The sequence below is a fragment of the Melospiza georgiana genome, chromosome 3 (assembly GCF_028018845.1).
Source record: "Melospiza georgiana isolate bMelGeo1 chromosome 3, bMelGeo1.pri, whole genome shotgun sequence".
NCBI classification, from domain to species: domain Eukaryota; kingdom Metazoa; phylum Chordata; class Aves; order Passeriformes; family Passerellidae; genus Melospiza; species Melospiza georgiana.
In genome coordinates this window covers 84203843-84224733 of record NC_080432.1, presented here as the reverse complement: position 1 = coordinate 84224733, position 20891 = coordinate 84203843, and the positions used below count along the sequence as shown (strand labels likewise).

General features: G+C 39.0%; 1 protein-coding gene across 1 annotated transcript in view; it reads right to left on the bottom strand.

Moving 5' to 3' along the window:
- ATAD2B (ATPase family AAA domain containing 2B) overlaps window positions 1–20891 on the bottom strand; it is a 73869-nt gene that overhangs the window by 52808 nt on the left and 170 nt on the right. Inside the window, exons 2-6 of the mRNA XM_058021051.1 lie at window positions 5683–5837; window positions 4166–4212; window positions 2996–3149; window positions 845–947; window positions 200–308 (exon numbers count right to left, since the gene is read on the bottom strand). Of these exons, the coding sequence (XP_057877034.1) occupies window positions 200–308; window positions 845–947; window positions 2996–3149; window positions 4166–4212; window positions 5683–5837 (568 nt within the window). The remainder of the gene's footprint in view (window positions 1–199; window positions 309–844; window positions 948–2995; window positions 3150–4165; window positions 4213–5682; window positions 5838–20891) is intronic.

The window sequence follows — 20891 nt, the reverse complement described above, 5'->3', positions numbered from 1 at the left end:
GACTGTTACATGGAATGGAAGGAAAGCTCCAATTACTTAGTATTAAGAAAAACAGAAGGAAGGAAATTTACTATACAAACATTTAGAAACCAGGCTTTGTTCTTTTTTCTGAAGTGCAATATATTACTATCTTATGGGAAGGATTACTTTGTTTTATAAGTATTTTGGACAAACCTCCACTATTTTTTACAATCCCTACCTTCTTCTTCCCCTTCTGTGGACACTTCATGGTGGTTCTGAATCCCATAGCTATTTCTCCTCAGTGACTTCCTCCTTCTTTTCACTCGAGAATACATATCCATGTTTTCCTGGAATAAAATTCACATGCACTTCCATCAGTAGTGTCCCATGTCACTCAGTATTAGTCCCAGTGCAGTAAATAATGCTCTACACAATCTCTAGTTCTCAAGTGTTTTTCCAGCAGAGCTCTCCATAGGTAGACTACAAAAGCAGTCTTATATAATAGATGCTAAAGTAAATCTCTGAGACAGTACCTAGTCCACCTAATACAAAGTAACATCCATATCAAGTTTTCATGAAAAAAGCAGATGATAGTCCCTGGTCCTGCTGCTTCCAGGCTACCAGAGTATGCTTCAAACCAAAGAACCACCACAGCACATCAGGAGAGCACGACAATGAATTTATCAATAAAGGAAACAATGTAGTGTATATCTGCTAATTTAGTTCTGAATTTTAGTTTATCATGTTTTTTTAATGTTATCCATCGAAGAAAATCATAAACAATTAGACAGAGCTATGGATAAATGTATGGTGTTTGCAAAAAAAAAAACATGCTCTGCCTTGATATGACTTTTATCCAAGATCTCAGAAACTGTGCACTTACAAATTCAGTATCTGTCCACATCCGCAGCCGTTCCACCTCCCCAGATCGCCTGTTCCTCCTGATGTTAATATTATCCATTTCCTGCAGGACAGCTTCAGCAGTACTAAAATATATGCAACAGTTAACACACACAAAAAATCAGTCTTTAAACAATGCCATGCAGAACTTTGGACATAGCATTCAACATCTTAAGTTGTCTATCAATTAACTACAAACCTAACCATAACAAAATTGAAAGAATATAAACTAGTAAGTATGTAAAAGAAAAAATGCTGATGCTATTTAAGTCTGGAGTTCAAATTAGAGAGTAGTATTTTAACAAACTTTTAAAAATAATTTGGCTCAGTATAAATTGTAGCATATAAATCTGCAACTGCTGAGACATTAGATTAGGTGTCAGGCAAGATTAAATTTGAAAAATAAGAAAGTAAAGATTTTCACCTATATAATTATAATAATGGGAATGCAATTAATGCCTCCACCCCATAAGCTTTACAGTTTCTTACCCTGTCCTCAAAGAGACTTTAGAACATATAGGATTCTTATTAAATCAGTAACATCTAGAATCTCATCATTCAGTATTTGACCTCACGATCATTTCTCATCTACTATTTAGTTAGCATTTTCATTATCTGGAGTATTTGTAAACAGCTGTCAAAACAGCAGTGGTATGTAAGTGATAACCCTGGCCAAGATGCTTCACTGCTAAAGAAGAGAACAGCACAGTATTAGCCAGGCCAAGTCAATTATTAGGCCACCTGTCCTGAAGACCATATTACTGCTCTCCATGGTGATTAGAGTAGCTTTTAACTGGAATTCTGCTATATTTGTATAATATTTGTACGAAGACAGAAACCTCCATTTCCTTTTTTTCAAGCTGTTTAAAAGTGAATCTAAACAGTCAAAGACTGCCTAAAAGGAAGACAGTGGAAGTTCTGGTGATGTAAGTCAGTAAGGCCACACTTTCATTATGAGAGCTCCTCTCCATTTTAAATAATTCTTCCAAAATATCTGTGATGAGTGACAGAACCATTTCAAGTAAAATCATGCTGCAGTTTGCTATCAAAGAAAATAGGGTTGGAAGGGACCTGGAAAAGTCAACATGCTCTGCCAGGCAAGAGCACACTACAGAATGCCTAAATCATTCCTGACAGACTTTTGTCAAACCTGTTCTTAAAAACCTCCAATGGTTATGGGACACACTGTTACAAGTAAAAGCTCATATACAGACTTCAGTACCATGATCTTATCAAATTACAACTTCATGGTAGGCTTTTCCCCACTGTTGATGAGGAGAGGAAGATTCAATCGCAACTAGAAAAATAAATGTAACTCAATATAAGTTTGCACACTGATACCAAGTAGTTACTGAGTTCGGAAAAAAAATTAAATTAATAAAAGATTCAACAGAATACATTTAAAAATAAAGATCATACTTGACAATTAAATGTTTACATCATTTTCCAGCTCTGGAGAAAGCAGTCTTTCAGAGATGTGACTGCTAAAACCTGTTTTACAGGTGGGAAGATCAGGACATATTAAATGACCTGCCCAGGGCTAGAGAGAAATAATAGTTCAGAAAAAGCATTTCTGGCTCCCATTCCTATGCTCAGACCAGACCGTGCCTCCCTGACCTACTTTGTCTGCACAGTAAATGTCAAAAAGTGACACCCACCCTATGTGAATTATTAACAAATGGTAAAAAACAAAAACAAAAGAAAGTTACAAACTTTTGATATTTTATGATCAAATCATACAAGCAAAATCTAGAATGCTTCCAAGCACCGCTGCTAATCACCAATTTACAGGACATTTAAGGTATCACTACATAAACAGGTTACCAAGAAACAAACTAGGGTGTGGATTTACAGCCCGTCAGGCACTCTGCAGTAACTGCCAACACACAGTTTTATCCATGTGCAAGGACAGAGTAACTTACTCCTCAATGAAAGCCTGGGAAGCTGCTCTGCATTTAGAGCATGGACACCATGGCAATCACAGCACAGACCCAGCTGTAACTCAAACCACAGTCTAGCTTGTCTCAGTGCATCCCCACAGTAAAACACAGACATGGCACTGGAACACAGGGGTTTCTAATTTTAAAAAATCATTAAGGTGCTTTGTGAATACAACTGTAGTATCCCCACATACCTGTTTACTAGCTGATCAAACAATAAACTCTGATTCAAAGTTTCAAATCTGTTTTTCCTGGACCGACAACTTTTTCTGACTTCTATATCTCCGTTTATGCAAGCATGGTCCCCATCTCCCTTTTTTTCCCCTCGAAGGGGGTGGCTTTTGAGAGCTAAGAGAAATTTGTATTACTACTTCAAAATGCAGGAAACAACATTTTCACAAACAAGAATTAATAAGAGAATACTTAGCAAGGACAATAAACCAAAAATTATTAAGCATAGTATGAACTAAAGAACTGTATTTAATTCCTATCAAAGTTATTTTAAAAGTTACTTCTGCATATTCAAGCTTGTTTCCTTAGATGATAATTTTATTTTATTATGAAAATTTGGCATTCTATTAAGCATTCAATATTTTTAAGTTAACATCAATACTAAAATGCACACTTGGCCCACAGTTTCAATTCTTAGTCTTTCAAATATAGTATCAAAACACCAGATACAATATACTGACTTCACAAGCAAATCTATACCAGCTACTCTGTACAATGCCAAACAAAGAGATCCCACTGCTAATTGTTCCTTAGGCACCACAATAAATAATAAAATACCAATTATGCCTAATGAAATAACACTTTACATAGAGTCAACACAAAATTAAACAAGACAGAACTGATGAAAAAGGGACACAAAAGACAAAGTGATTTTAGCTGAGATAAGCAATGAAATGGCAAGTTTTTAAGGTACAAGCTTTTAAGAAGACTGTTCAAGGTAGCAGGAGCTGCAGACAAGGCAGGTCTCTCTAAAGCAATAGAGTTAAGTAATGTTAAGAACCACAAAAGGCCAAATTTCAGATGAGCAAAGAGACTAAGTAAATTAAAGAGACCAACTGAGAGAGGAAGGCCAAAATTAGCTCATAACAGTAATTTGGGAATTAAGGAAAACATCAAGATCATGGCCAAGAGGTCTGAATTGAGAAGAGAAATGGATTTTCATCTAAAAATGTTCCCCATATCCACAGAGAGTATCCAAGATGGCAACAGGAAAAAACTGAGCAGCAACTTTTCTGGTCAAAACAGTCAAAGGAATCAGTAAAGTTATCAAAAACATATGCCACTGAATATCATTGACATAAAACTATTTAATGCAAAAGCTGATAGAAAAAGCTTTGCTATAATTTACTTACATAAGCTACGTCCATTTGGTAGTGTAGCACCAGGCTGAGAAGTTAGCCTATGGGACAATCAGACATACAAATAACGTTAACATTCTTTAGCCAAGCAAAAGGCACAGTGAAAACAGAACTTTGACTGTAAAATGCTCTGTGATACTCTGATTTCAAAACCTCTCCAAGACAAAGCCTTGGAAGAGTCTACTTCATGCCCAATACCTTAGTAAGGACAAAACTGCTCAACACCAATTGTACGAATCCCCACAACGGTCAAAGCACCTCTTTGATTAATCTCCCTAATCCTTCTTCATGCCCTTATGCTGTTAACTCTCTCCTTAAATTTCAGAACTGAACCTTGGTATAGCTCTCCAAAGGCAACCATCATTCTAACACTCTGGATAAACCAGTAGAAGTAACAGAACTTTTGGGAAAAGTCTTAGTGACTGAAGATCCCTGTTAAGCACAGTGCTTTGGATTTTGGCAGAACCAACATAAAACTTCAGATGCAAAGACACACTGCAGTGGGTTCTAAATGAGCAACAGTATGATTTTCAGTACCCTGGTCAAATTTCATTTGACATAACTATCTAAATTCTCCCAGCTGCATTAAATATTTTTTTGTATATTGACATTTCTAGGAGCTCCAGTACAAGTCTACTCTTAGAAACAAAAGAAACAGAAGGTGCACAAGTTTCAATACATTCCCAATTACCATGGCACATTAATATGCTAGATTTAATACATTCTGTTTTAACAGAGAAAAATAAGAATAAGAAGAGGTAAATCTATCTTGAGATTTACACAGCTTTTAAGCAAATTTCATCCTAGCAGTCAAAAGTGGAGTAGTGACTTACAGTCACTCTAACATACAAATCATTTCAAGAATGATTTTGACATGTACACAAATATGAAATATATATCTGCAAAATAATCAGTATTAACTGAAAGTTCATGGATCAGGAACATACTGTGTACATTGTCTCATAGTTACCTGTAACCATGTGAGGAACCTTATGAATACAAGAATGCTTTGTAAAATACTATGAAATCATTTATAAAATAAAATTAATTACTTCTGCTCCAAGTTACAAAAATGTGGCAAGACTGAGGCTATATTCAGTAAAATTTACTTATTAGGCTGAAGAACAATAGAAATAAACTTGACTGTTACCCATTCCCTAAAGATGGTAACACTGATTCCCTAATTAAAATTTCATGTCTATTTATAACTTGAGTACATAAAAATACCAATTACATTACTAAATTTGGATGCACCAAGAATCCAAAATTCAGACTGCATCTCAAATAAAATTACTTTATATTTTTTGTACAAATATGCACAGAAAGGAAACACAGATGAGACAATTGATGCAATCCACATTCCTGGAGTCTTAAAATGAAAAAAATTTTGTAAAAATAACATGTTTCAAAAGTACACTCCTGAGCTGCAGCTGACTACAGAACTAGCATAAATGGGATAACAACACAGAAAAAAATTGGTATAAGTTCCTTCTTCTTTTGGCACCAATTACCTGGACTGTCCAGTTGAGATGCTCCATTCCTCTCTCTGCCCAGTACCGCGTGATTTTGATTTGTCTTTGCCCACAGGATCAGCATGTTTTGAGGTACGTTTAGCAGGAGGAGATATGTGGCTATCACTCAAACTAGCATCACTACCTTCATCTTTCTGAAAAGAAAAAAAGCATCAGATCATACTTACTTGGCTCATTTGCAGATATCCTTACAGAAAAAGGGTAAACTTCAGAGCTCAGTAAAAGGAAAGTGTCTGTCAAACTCTCAGTGACCAATTTGTGTACAATATTAAAAGTGTTTATTCTGAAAACATTACCAGAAACTATGAAAATATTTCATTTCAAGTATTAAACTTCTATAACACTTTTCTTGTATTTCTGAATAAGTATTGTTTGTATAACTTCTGTTTTTTATGTATGATACACGACACTGCTATTCTCACCTTACTTGCAAAAGAGCTAGTAAAGCCATAAAGAGAGAAAAGGACTGTGAAAAATTAAGACACTTAAAACCACAGCAATGATTTATTCTGCTGATATTGTTTTTGTCTTTAAAATGCTTAAATATTTTCCTTCTGTAAGAGTTTTCCAGTACCTTGTTCTACCCATCAAACTGTCCAGCACATAGCCAGGAGATGTCCAATATGTTCATTAACATCATTATGCACATTAACCACATTACTCTTAACACCTTTTAAAAAGCGCCTAAACAGTACACCAAAAGGGGCCTTTTTTCCATTGCATTTATCAAAGGTAACAGAGACAGAAACTCAAAGACAGTAGCAAGGTACACAAAAAATAGACAGACACCAAACTTCAGAGGATCTGCTTCTATTTAGATGAACTACCACAACAAAACATAAAACCAGGATTCTATTAACTACAAATTTTAGCTCATCAAAATAGTCTTGATGCCATTCAGCGGGACCCTGGGCAAACCTCACAAAGTTTAACAAGTCCAAGCGCAAGGTCTTGCATCTGGGTCTGGCAAGCACATCCCAAGCACAAGTACAGGCTGGGTGGAAAATGGACAGAGAGCACCCCAGGAAAGAAAGACTTGGGGGTGTTGCTTGACAAGAAGGTCCCCACATTGTGCTCCTGCAGCCCAAAAAGCCAAAGTGCCAAAAGCAGCAAAATGGGCAGCAGGTCAAGGGAGGGATTCTCCCTGCCTATGCCCCCACTCCTGACATCCCACCTGGAGTCCTGTGTCCAGCCAGGGGGCCCACAATATATGAAGGACATGGGAATGTTGGAGCGAGTCCAGAGAAAGTCATAAAGATAATCCAAGGACTGGAGCAGCTCTGCTGTGGAGACAGGCTGAGAGAATTGGGGTTGTTCAGCTTGGAGAAGGCTCCAGGGGGATCTTAAAGCACCTGCCAGTACCTAAAGGGACTCTAAGAGAGCTGGAAAGGGACTTTTTAACAAGGGCATGTATTGATAGGACAAGGAATGGTTTAAAACCGACAGTTGACAAGTTTAGGTTAGATATTAGGAAGGAATTCTTCCCTGTGAGGGTGGTGAGACACTGGCACAGGGTGCCCAAAGAAGCTGTGGCTGCCCCATCCCCGAAGAGTTCAAGGCCAGGTTGGATGCGGTTTCGAGCAACCTGGGATAGTGGAACGTGCCCCTGCCCATGGCAAGGCTTTTCAAACTAGATGATCTTTAAGGTTCCTTCCAACCCAAACCCTTCTATGATTCAAAAACTGAACATCCTTTATTGCAACAATAGAGAACCAATTTTCAAATATTAAGGTCCAGGAATTGTTAGTAAGAACTTGAACTATGACAAAGAGATAGTTTTACTTAAACACGAGGAGATAACCACAGAAGTCCCATTTGTTCATCAGGCTTAGTAACAACAACAATCTGATTCGTACTCCAGATACTTCAACATCACATGGCACATACTCAGAAAACTTTAAAAAAGGCTTATCTTTTAAGAGAGGAAGACAGAATAACACAGCACAGTATTTAGAAAGTGAAATCCAAATGTATGGGTGCAGTTTGACAAGACAGCTCAGCATCACTGTGACACAAGAAGAGCCCATGCACTCCCTTGCCTGACTACACAGCACCATTCCAACCTCCTCGGATCTTCTTCTGATGTTTCTCTGAGCCATCCATAAAGAGACCAGCTCACTAAAGCTTCAAAAGCTCACTTTCCTTCTTTTAGATGAAATTCCTACCTTGTTGGTGATCTTAATCATTTCACTGAGGGATCACACAAGTACAAAAGATAATAACTACCACCACTCCTAAATGCAAAACACCTGCACCCTGCATAGCCCTACAAAATACATGGGCAGCACCTGGCTGTTTTCTATAACACTCTGAAACTACAAAATACCAACTTTGTACAAAATTTTAGTAGCTTTCATATTCACTTCTGAACACTGTAAGTATTTGTGCATATACTTCCTGCTTTATTATCAGTTTACTTGTGAACTTAGAGAAATACAACCCTGCTTAGTAACTACTTTCCAAAACTACACAAGCTCCCCTGTGAAGGATAGAAGCAGAGTTTCAAGGTAAGCCACAGAACCAGTTTAAAACCGGCTAAACAAGACAGAGAAAATGAAACTAGGAAAGATGAAGCAGCATGTAACAAAGCTTTACAAGCAGTAACATAAAAACTATTTGCCAGCAGTGAAATTAGTAATGCACAGGTTCCTGTATCCCATCTCTACCCCTTTTCATGCAAAAAGCCAAACTCCTCAGAGTCCCCTATCATCACCTTTCTCTGCATTTCCTCCAGTGCCTTGCCTCTGGTCCCAAGTCTTAAGTTCAGCTAGGATCTTGTCCTGTCAGCTTGCAGTTAAAACAAAATACTGACAATGGAGACAAATTCTGCTATTTCAGGTCTCCCTCTGCTACAAATATTCATAAAATTCATAAAAGTTGAGTATCTTTGAGAACTCTAATGCTGTCAAATGAACATATACTGGCAAATAGCTTCAGAAACTGGAAAAGCAGGCTGTCAGTGTGATCACGTGAGCGATCAGTTCCTTGCAGATGCCTAAGGAACCAGACTAGCAATTAAGGGGGTTATTTAATTAGGTTATTCTTTGTTTAGGCTATTATTTTCAGCTGAGCCTCACTTGCCTGCATATTAACTCTATGCACAAACTCAGCAAGTATAAACCAAGTTAAATCTTAAGATACTCAAGTCCAAATATTAACCCAAATTGGAGTACATGCTGTGTAAGATGCACTAACACAAAAAATGTTTTATCATGAAGTAGTGACAAAGCTACTACAAAGTTGAAATCACTAAAATTTTAAATACATTACCAAGAATCCAAGCTCCATTTTCCAGTTAACAGACAATTTTAAAAATTCAAGCTCTGGGGAATGAAATCAGACTACTATCCAGAACCTTCACTACCCACAGTAAAACACAGATATAGTTTTCATAACACTCAAGAGATTATCCAAACTGGGATATGCTAGAACAAAGAAGAAAATTAATTTCAGTTTGGGAAGCCTTTACAGAGAGCAGTCTATCCACTGCTTCCTCCCATTTATAGCAAAACAGGTCTAACGATTCCACAGCAGTCAGCTTGCTCCCTCAAGGAACTGGGTCTCAAACCATTTATACCTTTAATGATTAAAAATAGCACTTCAGTTTCAACCCAGAAACTTATTACTTCAGATTAGATATCATGAAAATGTTCAGGGACTAGAAAAATATGATACAAGCATCAAACTTAAAAATTAAGAAATTAAAAATGCAATTGCAGAAGTAGGAACCAAGGCACTGCACTCAAAGCTCCTAATGAAACACTGGCACTGAAGCAAACACACTCACATGCTGAGAGAATGCAGAGAATATGAATTAATAAAATCTTAATCATGTCAGAAATTGCCTTCAAGCATACCAAAGCAACAAAGAAAAAGCAAGCAGAGAAAAATCAAAAAATTACTTTACATAGTGTCAGAAGGTACAAGAAAGAAACAAAATTTGGTGCAACTGCATTGATCCAACAGAAAAGAGGGACCCAGCAAACTCCAGCTGTGATCCAGAACAACCAGAACCACCTCTTACAGAAAGCACTCTTGCTACAAATCAGTAAGGAAATAACTGGCATTAACAGGATACCATCCATGCTCTAGACTGGCAAAACACAGTCTTATCTTTGGATTCAAAAGTAAAATGGAATGTGACAGCTGAATGAATACCACAAATCAGCTGCTGAGCCAAGAGTCAATTTAGGCAGAGGCAGTGGGGGCAAACTGGTAACACAGCTTCACTGAAGGCACTTGAACGATGGTACTGATATATCCAGAAACAAAAGTTAAAATAAATAATAAAGCAAGCAAACATATATAGCTGCCTATTATCTCTATGCTTTCTCTGCTTTGTATGAAAAGGAGAAAGACAGAAACACTGTTTAATACCTATCCATGAGCAAGCTACGAATACACTGCTATACATTATTACCTGCAGTCTCTTCTCTATCCATCCCTAAATTTCAAGACACTAATTTGATACTAACAGTTTTATTTAAAACATGTAAGTACTTCAGTTTTGGAAAACACAAACTAGAAATCCATTAATAAAACTGGCCTTTTCCTTCTCAATTTATCCTCTTAGAACAGCAACTATACCAGCAGAGTCTTTCAGCAAGACTGAAGAACACACATAGCAGGGCAGTACTCACTGACAGCGTCTTCAGGTGTATCACAGGGAGCAGTTGGCTAAAGCATGACATTTGATTAATTCCCAAGTGAAAATACAAAGATTACTTATAGCATCTTTGAAGGGAAAGGGGGGGGGGGGGGTGTTTCTTCTGTTTAAGTCGAATTTCCTGGCTAAGAGAATAACCAAAGAAGTATTCTTAAACTGCTGGTCTGAACACCCCAAAATAATCCTAATCCAGTAGTCTTGGACACAGAGAATGAGTACAAACCATCTCTACCACTGGCATCTTCAAGCATGTGAACACAAGTTCACAGAGTTCTCAAGTAAGAGATGATATAACATTCAAACCACAACCACACCTTGCAATTTCTGAAAAAGACTGTCTGGTTTGCCACAGGTTCATCTGTACTCAGACACAGGCATGCAGACATGAATATCTGAGTTATCCACCATGGTCAAACTTGCCGTCCTCGCTGTACAGTTTGTGGGGCACACCCTGCTGAGTGTCTGCCACACCCTGAACACTCACACCACTGCTCACACAGCTCCTCACTCAGGCAACTTTTCAACCCATTCTCTTCAGCGCTGCAGCAACTGTTTTTTCTATGGCCTCTTCCCATGTCTAAGACACAAAATTAATGCACTGACGTTCAATGTTCAACTGACCAATCCTATTTCTCTGCATTCTGTTAAATGCATAAATAGCTTTTCTTTTTAACCCACTAAATAAGCACAAAAGACCCTGAAAGTTACTTTCTCTTAATAAGAATGAAATAAACATTTTCAAAAAATGTTTCAGCCACAGGTTTTCAAAAACCTCTGCTTCTACCTTTAGTTAAATCCAAACTTCTGATATTGAAATGTAACTTCCACTTCTCTGAAAAGACAACAATTTCAGACATGTCAATCTTATTTTTAGTAACACTAGAGAAACTAAATCCAGGTCTCCTGGTTATTTCTAACTTTCTATTTTCTAATTTAAAATACATCTTTTGATTAACAACACTTCTTCTTGGATGTCCCAGATTATTAGTCCGGATTCTTATCTTAAAAACACATGTGAAAAAAACTGGTGTGCCTCTTCTCCTACCAGCTCCTGCAAAGTTCTTGAAATAAGCTGTCCATCAAAAGATTTGAAACACTCAGGGCTCTTTACTGCATTTAATAAACTTTTATATCCTACAGTATAAAAAGATAAAATTGTCTTTCCAAACTGAAACAGTTATTCATGAAAAAAATGTGCCCCAATTAGTTAAGCTCATGTCTCATCCTTGCCCTCATATAACTATCCAGTTAAAAATAACTTGCTTTCACTGAAACTATAATGCATTTCAAACACCAAAAAATACATCCAAAACATTGTCTAGCTGTCTGTCCAGTCATTCTGGAAAAGACACTTGTTCCTTTGTGTATCCAGTTTCTGCAAAGGTAAAAAATATGGATTTAAACATTATATCCTAAAAATGTAATTGCATTAAAGATCTGTGTTAAGATTTATTGATGAGAGTTAGGTAAGAGCTAGGTTTTGCTAACATTAAGCTAATGCATTTTAAGGCTAGGCATACTAAGCAGTTTTAAAAAATCAGAAGGCTTCATAATCTCTTTGAGATTTAAGTTTTGTTTGGTTGCAAATTCTACATACTAGATCAAAATAATTTTCTTATAATGTGATCATGTCATCTGACCAGAATCTAATAAATCCTTTCAAATCCTATTTCTTTTTTTTTTTTAAGTTCACCATTTTGTTTTAGAGTTTTCTAACAAAAAATAAAAGGGGGGGGGGGGAAGGAGTAAAACTCTCCTTATGTTTGATACAAACATTTCAAGTAGCTGAAACTTTCTCATGATCATGCTCAAACCAGGTACCACACCTTGCCTTACACATCCACAATATGCCCTAATTTCAGGATGACACACCACACTACCCACTCTTTCCAGCACCAACACATCCTCACAAGCTCCTCTCTTCCCCACCCCAATGCACATTTTCCTGGCAAATGCCTCCAGCCCCTCACGTAGGGGAGAACTGGCTGACTGCTTAGTGGCAAGAGGTAAGACCTGATACACTTGTCTGGGGAAAGAAGGGAACATGACTGAACTTGAGGTCGAGCATAATGCAGCACCCTGTATTTGTGATGGTACACAACATACTGCTGCAGGATGAACACCTACCTTTGTGTCCTAAAAATCCAGTGTGAAAGCACTTTTACTTCAAGGCCAGACTGGATGGGGCTCTGAGCAACCTTGTCTAGTGAAAGGTGTCCCTGCCCATGGCAAGGGGTTGGGAAGAGATGATCTTCAACATCCCTTCCAAATCAATTCATTCTGCCTCAGCCTTCAAATGACAAGAAGCTGAGAAATAAATGTATTTGGATTAGAGCACATTAACTACCTTAGTGAGAACTCCAAGTTGCATGAAGGCCCTGATGCATTAACCTTGCTGACAGCTTGAAAAAAAACAACATCAGCTTAAAAGAACACATCTTCTGGTTGCAGTTCTCTAATTTCCACTTGTTTGCACACAGTCATTTATCAGACATTGGCTCTCCACAGGTGTTAAGGAAAAATAATGTTCATGCTTAAGTGCTTGATGATCTTGGAATAAACAACTATTAACGATGTATTTCATTAGTGGTAATGATAGTAAAGAATGCCTCAATTGCAGGATGATCTGAATCCTTTTAACATTCAGGTTCAGTTTTTGGTTTTTTTTTAGTGAACAATGCTCACGTCAATAATAGCCACTAAGAACACAAAGAATACCATCATCTAGACCTTTTCAGAATAATAAATTCTTCACCATTTGTTCAGATTAAGAAAACCCCAAACGTATTTCTTCCACAGGAAGATCTGCTTTATTATTTCAACAGATTTCCATTTTATTTCCTCAAACTCTTCAACCCTAGAATTCAGGTTATTTAATAAATGTGAAAGCTTTTGAGAAAAGCTAAAAGTTTACAAGTTAAAAATATAAGCACTGTTAATTAGGGATTTTCACACCTGCAACCATTCCCTCTGTCTGTTACAGAAAAAAGACACCTGCTTTCTGACATCCATACTGAGTGAGTGCCTGTCAACAGCTTTAGTGTGACACACAAAAAACTCTTGCAACCTACAGGTTACTTGGTTCACCAATGAAAGGGAGAGTGACCCACAGAGCAGCCCCTGCCAAGCTGTGACAGAGGCCATAAATTGTGAGCTGAGGTGTATCCTCCCATCAGCAGCAGCCCGCTCCAAGCATTTCACCACGAGCGCTCCTCTTTTCTCTGTGCCCTCACCAAAATTAGGATGATACTGTGAAATTTCAGCTGATAATCAAATCAGAAGGATGGAGGGGAGGCAAGGGGAAGCCAGGGGATGTGGAGAAGAGGATTAGTTTCAGCTGGACCAGTAACGTGATCCTGATCCCGCTGATCAAATGGCCTGGCAAGCATTAATATTGGCGAGTCTGTTGTTTTCACAACTGCACAGTTCACAGCCAGAGCTCACAGCTCGCAGCACATGTGAAATCACACACCTGCAGAAGAGCCAGTCCACTGAGAAGAGTTCTCTACTTGCTGTATGGGGTCCACACCTCACTTAGAAGTATTTCTAGTAAATCCACTTAAGGGAAGTTTTTAAAACCACTGATCCTCCTTATTCAACACTGAAGGAATAATAAAAGCAACACATTTTTAGTCAGAACTACATTACCCATTTCTGTGAGTTTCTAGACTCTGTTAACAAAGACTTTTAAAGTAGAAATTATATTTATGTGATGAATTGACAATCAAGAATGATTACAATTCTAATGTGGAAAAAATGAAAACATTCAAATGTTTTTTCCTACCCTCAGTCCTCGAAAATCCATCTTGTTTCTGCTTAACAGTCACATCCCAAATAAAGCTTATAGGACACAGCCTCCTTCAATACTACTATAAACCTAAATAAAGATGTAGAATTATGTAAATGAGGCTAGCAAAGAGGAAAATAGAGCGAGAAGCCCTGAACCAGACTGCTCCCCAAGGTTTGGACATGACCAGGAAATAGACTCAGTAAGCTAAGCAAAAAAGTGTCTGTAGCAAGAGAAACTAGGAAGGTGGCCTTCCATGTGGTAAAAACATGGGATTAAAAAACACTTCTGCACCTCTAGCTGCAATGCACTTGAAGACAGTATTTTTAAAGGAGAAAAAAATTAAAATTGCGTACAATTGTGATAGAAATCTTTAGATTAATGTACTTGATGATTAATTGAAATCATCAAAAAATCAAAATTTTAAGCCTGAACGATACATTAGAGAAATAATAATGGATAGCTATTAAGTATTTGAAATGAGGGATTGCTGAAGCACAGCAACAAATTTCACTGCAAGTAATCTCTTCCACATGTAGAGAATGAACAGCTTCTTCATTTCAGGTTATTTAAATAGTTTTGGCTCAACTATTTATTCATTGAAAATGAAGGAACTGACTGGAGGCTGGAGAAAAGCAAAATGCCCCCTTCCCACATTAGGAAAACAACCAAACCAAAGCATCTGCTCCAAGTGCAACTGGACACAAACTTTACATCAGTTAGGCCATCAACAGACACTACTAGAAGCACAAAGGTAAAACCAGAAAGTTCAGTACAGGCTACAAGAACTATGGAACCTGGAGACATTTCTAAGTTCTGTATTTCTAGTAGGAGAATTAAAGCTGCCTCTTTCATAACTAGCCCAGCTGGAGCTGAAACTATCACAGCATACACCTAGCCAGTGCAAAATGAAAAGGCTTACAAAAGAGTACACATTAGTCTTACAACTGGTTGAAAAAGTTGCCTGTTTTAGTAACTACCAAGCGAAAAGAAACTAAATTTATTCAGAAAAAGAATCCAAGCACGTATAAATGCAAACCAACACTTGAACAATTTAAACCAGAATTAATGGTTAAAATAAACCATGAAAATCCCATCAAAGGTAATGAAGACAATATTTCAAGAGTGAAGTCAGACTGAAAAATTGTTTTGAAAAACCAGCAAAGCATGAAGTGTACACAAAAAAAGGATAAAAACATATTGTCAGTTCCCTTTGCAATAAATGGGTTCATGAGTGATACTACCCACAAAAAAAGTAATCCATTAGAGCTAAAACATCTAATAAACAATCAGCAATCTTTCAAAGGGTCACAGCTACACAACAGCACACAGCATTGAAAATTCACAGCAATGAAAGCTTCAGCTCATTGATGTCTACTTGCTGCATGCTTTGTTTCAAGATGGGTTTCATAAAGTCTTACAGAAAAATCATTCAAAGCATCATTAGATTGGAATTAAAACTCTTCCACAGCATAGCAAACATTCAACAATTTAGGGCAGGATGTGCAAAACCATACTACATGCAACTGAAACTGAGGGGGATAGAGGTGATCAGAATATAATTACCTGAGCTAATTATCTTGCATAACCCCAAGCTGTATGCAACTCTTGCAAAATTGTCATGGGCTGTCTCACAGCCGTGGGTCAAACCTTCTGTTTGAAGTTCAGACAGAGACAGTAGTCGGAGAAGCAGCTTTTATTAATAATACTTTGGGACAAGCCCAATGTTCAGAGGAAGCAATGCAGCACACAAAACATCAACACCATTTCCTGAGTACTCTTTGGAGGTCTTATCCATCCACTGGATTAGCCCTTGGATTGCTTCCTTTGAAGGCCCTGCAACAGTGTGACAGCAAGGATAGCCAGCTTTGAACAGGATGCACCACTGCCTCCCAAAACAAACCACGGACACTTCACATGTCCTGACCGCTGAGAGGGGCCCAGACTGATCTGGCACGATACGTAAGAATTCAAATTCAGGACAGCCCTTCAGAACCACAAAAGGATCACAAATGCCAACTGTATGGTATCTTGACAGAATCCTGAACAAAGACTGCTTCCAACAATTGCTCCATTTCCCACTGCTCACAGCTGTATTAACACCATACAGCCAAGGAATGGCCTGCATGACTCATTTTAGAACACTGATTTTTCCCTGCTAAATCCCAAAAGAGCAGCAGACCACTAAAACAGAAAGAACCAGAGATTTTATTACACACCAAAAAGATGAGCTTTCCTGGGAATCCTCCTTTAAATTAAATTGTTTGGAATAACTTCACAAGGCTTTATATTTCAGGATGTATTTCAAAGAACTGTAAAAGCATTAGCCTCAGCACCTTTACTGATGCTATTGCAAACTCGAACACAAAGGCAATGCAGTTCTTTAAAACATAGATATTGGACAGGAGCTTTTTTCTTGAAGAGCTTTACACAGGTGGCCAGCAAGTGTCATTTATCCAGCCAAAGGAGGAAAATCTAACTTTTTCTATAGTGTTATTCTAAACACCAGAGCATCCAGAACACCATGAGACACTATGTAGAAAATAAATATGCCAATCAGGGTCTTTCATAAGGGAAAACTTGATTTTTAGAAAGCTCTACTGGTTATGTGTAAAACTTGTAATTTAAGAGAAATCATAGTAAGTTTTACATTTTCTATGTTTTCAACTGCTGACCATTAAACGCTTTTCGAAGAGTAAAATGTAGCAACAAGTTCATGCTACAAAAGCTGAAATGATCACCCAGAAATCAGAAAACACTTCTACTGCTCCAGACTGAGAAACCACAGTGAGAGACTCTGAAGCACGCTGGATCCCAGGGCACAGAAACGCTGCTTCTCTGCACCCTTCCTCGCTGCAGTGCCGGTGTCACTCCCGCAGCCCCCGATCGCTCCATCAGCGATTAAGCACAATGGAGAGCTCTGGGCTGCACCGCGCAACTTGAACAATGTTGGCAGCACTGCTTTTAGCGAGGATCATGCCTTACAATTATCACCATGCCCTCAAGTAGCTCTTAAGGCACTGCTAATGCTTTCTTGGCTAATTAAATTAAGCTAACCTTGTATACATTGCTAAAATGTCTAACTAGTACGCTGACATGATTTAAGTGTTTATTACACAGTAAATTCTTGATCAACACTTCTGATTTGTGCTTTGAGATGACTAAGAAAAATCATTTCAGTTGCCAAAGAAGTGTTACCAGCAATCACAACTCAGTATCTGAAAACATCAGACCTCAGTAGACACAAAGTGCAAATTTAACCACTTATGGTCACAGGATCCTCAATTTTTTCATAGTGTGAACAAAGTCCACTGAACCTATAAGCCTTGTGTTAAAATTCTGTGTCTCTGCAGAAGATTTTGATGAGCTTTTCCTGTCAGAAGGTTTTAAGATAAAGCTAGAACACTTCCCAAATTTTAATGCTGAAAAGAATCTGTATTTTTATACACATATGTACAATTTGTGTAACAACAGAATATATATTTATGTAAGCATAGCTTCAAAATCTACTGAACAGTGCAATACTAAACATCAGTCCTGGAAACGGGAAGAAAACAAAGCCCAGTTTTTCCCCTCTGTACCCTCCCTATGCACTCTGCTATGACATCATCTCAGACAATAAACTTCTTGGCTCCTTGATCCATTTAGTGAGGGATTTTGTTCATTTTAATCTGGCTTCTGGTAAGCAGACAGACACACACGTATTCATCTCCATCACTGACTGCGTGGTCGCCAATCAATAATTCAAACCAGTTTACTTTTCAAAGCCTGACGTCATTGCTTTCTCCAAGCTGAGTGAGTACTACTGAGGGAATACAATGAACATGATAAAGGCATTTAGACTATTACAGTCCATTCCCACAAATGTTGCCTCCAGATTCAGATCAAACAGAAAAGGACACTATTCACATACAACTCAGCAGAATATTGAAGCAGAAGACTAGAAACTTAAGTCAAGTTCTTGGGAAAGGAGAGAGTCAAGCCTATCCTTATAAATATAAGCAAGAAACCCAAACAAATGAAAAAAAAAAAAAAAAAAAAAAAACAAAACAAAACAACACAAAAAAAGTACATCAGAAAAAGCCAAGTGGAAAAAAATAAGAAGGAAATAGATACAAAAGAGGTAGAAGAGAAGTCCTATCCTCTCTTCTGGTCTACTCAGCAGCTTACAGGATGCCATTAGGTCACTAACTTGGTTTTTGTTGCTAATAAGGAACAGACAGATGATCTTTTAAAACACATTCTGAAAGGTGGCTGCAAACATTCCCACTGAAGAACATTTCTCAGGGAGTCCCAGTCAAAAGCTCCATGCAAGAAAATTAAGTCACACACTGCAAACAAGAAGTGTCCCATCTCTGCCAGAGCTCCAAACTCTAGCTGCTCATTAACCCGATTAACTGCTGGTAGCAAGGCTGGTTTCCTGATGTGACACCCAAAAGATTTAGAAAGGACAGACTGTTTCAGTCAACTGCAAAAAAAAAAAAAAAAAAAAAAAAGGAAAGAAAAAAAATACAACTGCAAGAAGACGATCCCAGCACGCTTTCTGAACACAGCCTCACTATCTGTCTCCCGACAGTCATTTCCAAAAGCAAAGGCTTTGTCTCCCTACTGCTATACTTATTCATGTCCTAATCACTAAGATCCTTCTCTGGCACTACTTCAAGAAGATTCAGAAGCTCAGAAAGACACTGTATTGCTGACAGTACTTACATCTGAAGAATAAAAAGAGTTGTTCAAAAACAACTTTAAAATACAGTGAGATATTCATATTTTATAAAACACACTGGATGGAGGAAATAAGAAAAAAAACCTTCTTGGATAACTTCTGCTCATTTTTGGCAATTACATCTTAAAAGGGAAGAAAAAATCCACCTCAAACACATGAGACGTACTTGAAGCGAAACAAGTTCATTCCCATACACCAAAATTTACATTTAACTTCAGAATAAATGCTCTTTTAGAAGTGTGGGCAATATCTTGAGAAGTGTTTACAGTATTTTACACTATTTTGCACAATCTCCTTTCCTTACACCATGACACTAATATAATTTCAATGTTTTAATGATTTGTAGTAAAAAACCACTGTTATGAATTAAAAATACTTGGAAAGAAGCCCAAGCCAGTTTTCTAAGCAGCAGTAAACTCCTTGAGAAGTAAGCCAGTAAGGGTTACTTCAAACTTTGCTTCACAAACCACAAGACCCACGATATGAATAAACAGAAACTGCAAACTAGAACAAGCAGAACAGCTTTTTACAGCTATGGGGCTGCATCCCCAGGAGTCCACTGAAATTAAACAAGGAAGAAACAGGGAACAAGGAAAAGTAAGATGGGGGAAGGGAAGAACTGTGAAGTATGAAAGACTTGAAAGAGAAGCACAGAAGGTACAATCTCATACATATCTCATCAGTGATTTGTATTTGCTTTATATTTTAGATCAAATAGATGGGGTAAAAGGTTTTTTGAGAATTCCAGGTGACATCCTTCTGACATGCCTCTGTCTGCTGCTGCTGTTTTTCTAATCGGCTGATTGACTTCCTCCTTCGCATGGCAGGGACATGGTCAGTTGGTGCACGACTGTCAAACACTCGGACCCTCAAATTTCACTTACATATTTGCGTTGCTTTTATTGATTTTTATTGCTTTTATTGAAAGATCCCTTTAAAGCAATACGCGAAGTTTCATCAACCACAGAAAAAGTCCTGCCTACAATTCCTCCTGTGGGAGGAATTTCTTCACAGACAGGATCACTAAACATTGGGAACGGGCTGCCCAGGGAGGCGGTGGAGGCACCGGCCCTGGAGCTGTTGAAGGAAAGGCTGGATGCGGCACTCGGTGCCATGGTCTGGTTCACAAGGTGGTGATCGGCCATAGGTCGGACTCGATGATCTCAGAGGTCTTTTGCAACCTCATTGATTCTGTGATTCTTCGATAATTAAAAACAAAAATTACAGGTTTTGTCAACAGAGCTGTTTAGAGACAAGGAAGAAAGGAGACTCCCGAATTCTTTCTTCTAGTTACAATTTACCAAATGTTAATTCTCCAAATCGGGCTGTAGAATTTAACTTGCAGTTAGCCCGTCTAACCCAAGCAATCACAGCGAGTTCGGCTGGGAAAGCATTCAACTTAAACTTGACGGCAAAAATCACACCCTCCGTGCTACAAATAACGGGGCTGGGGGCTTTGCTGAACACCAGCTTCCTCCCGTCGCAGCCGCCAGCCGAATCGAGGTCATTTAGGGAAAAGGGAAAAAAAAAAAAAAAAGCACACACATACACAAACCAAACCGGGCCGAGGTTTACTGCGAAGTTGCTGCGGGCGCAGCTCCCAACTTTTGTCTGGCGGCGGCAGCGCCGGGCGCGGCCGCAGGGGGAGCCCCGCACCGCCGGACCCCGCCGGACCCCCGCCCGCCGCCGGCCCCGCCGGGCACCGGCACCGCGGCCGCTGCGCCGCCCGTGTCCCCGCCGCCCCCGCCCCTGTCAGCGGCTCCCGCCGCGCCGGCGCTGGCCCCGCCGGGACTGCGGCTCTCCGCAGCTGCCCCCCGCGTCCCTGCCGGCTCCGCGGTGCCTCCTTGCCGCGGGCTGGACGCCGGCCCCACCGTCCCTCCGACAGCGGTCTCGGCACCCGCCCCCCGCCGGCTCCCGTGCCCGCAGCCCCCCCCCGCCGTGGCACCAGCGGCGCTGTCCCCAGCGATTCCCCGGCCTCGCCGCCTCCCTCCCTCCGGTCCCCCGTGGAG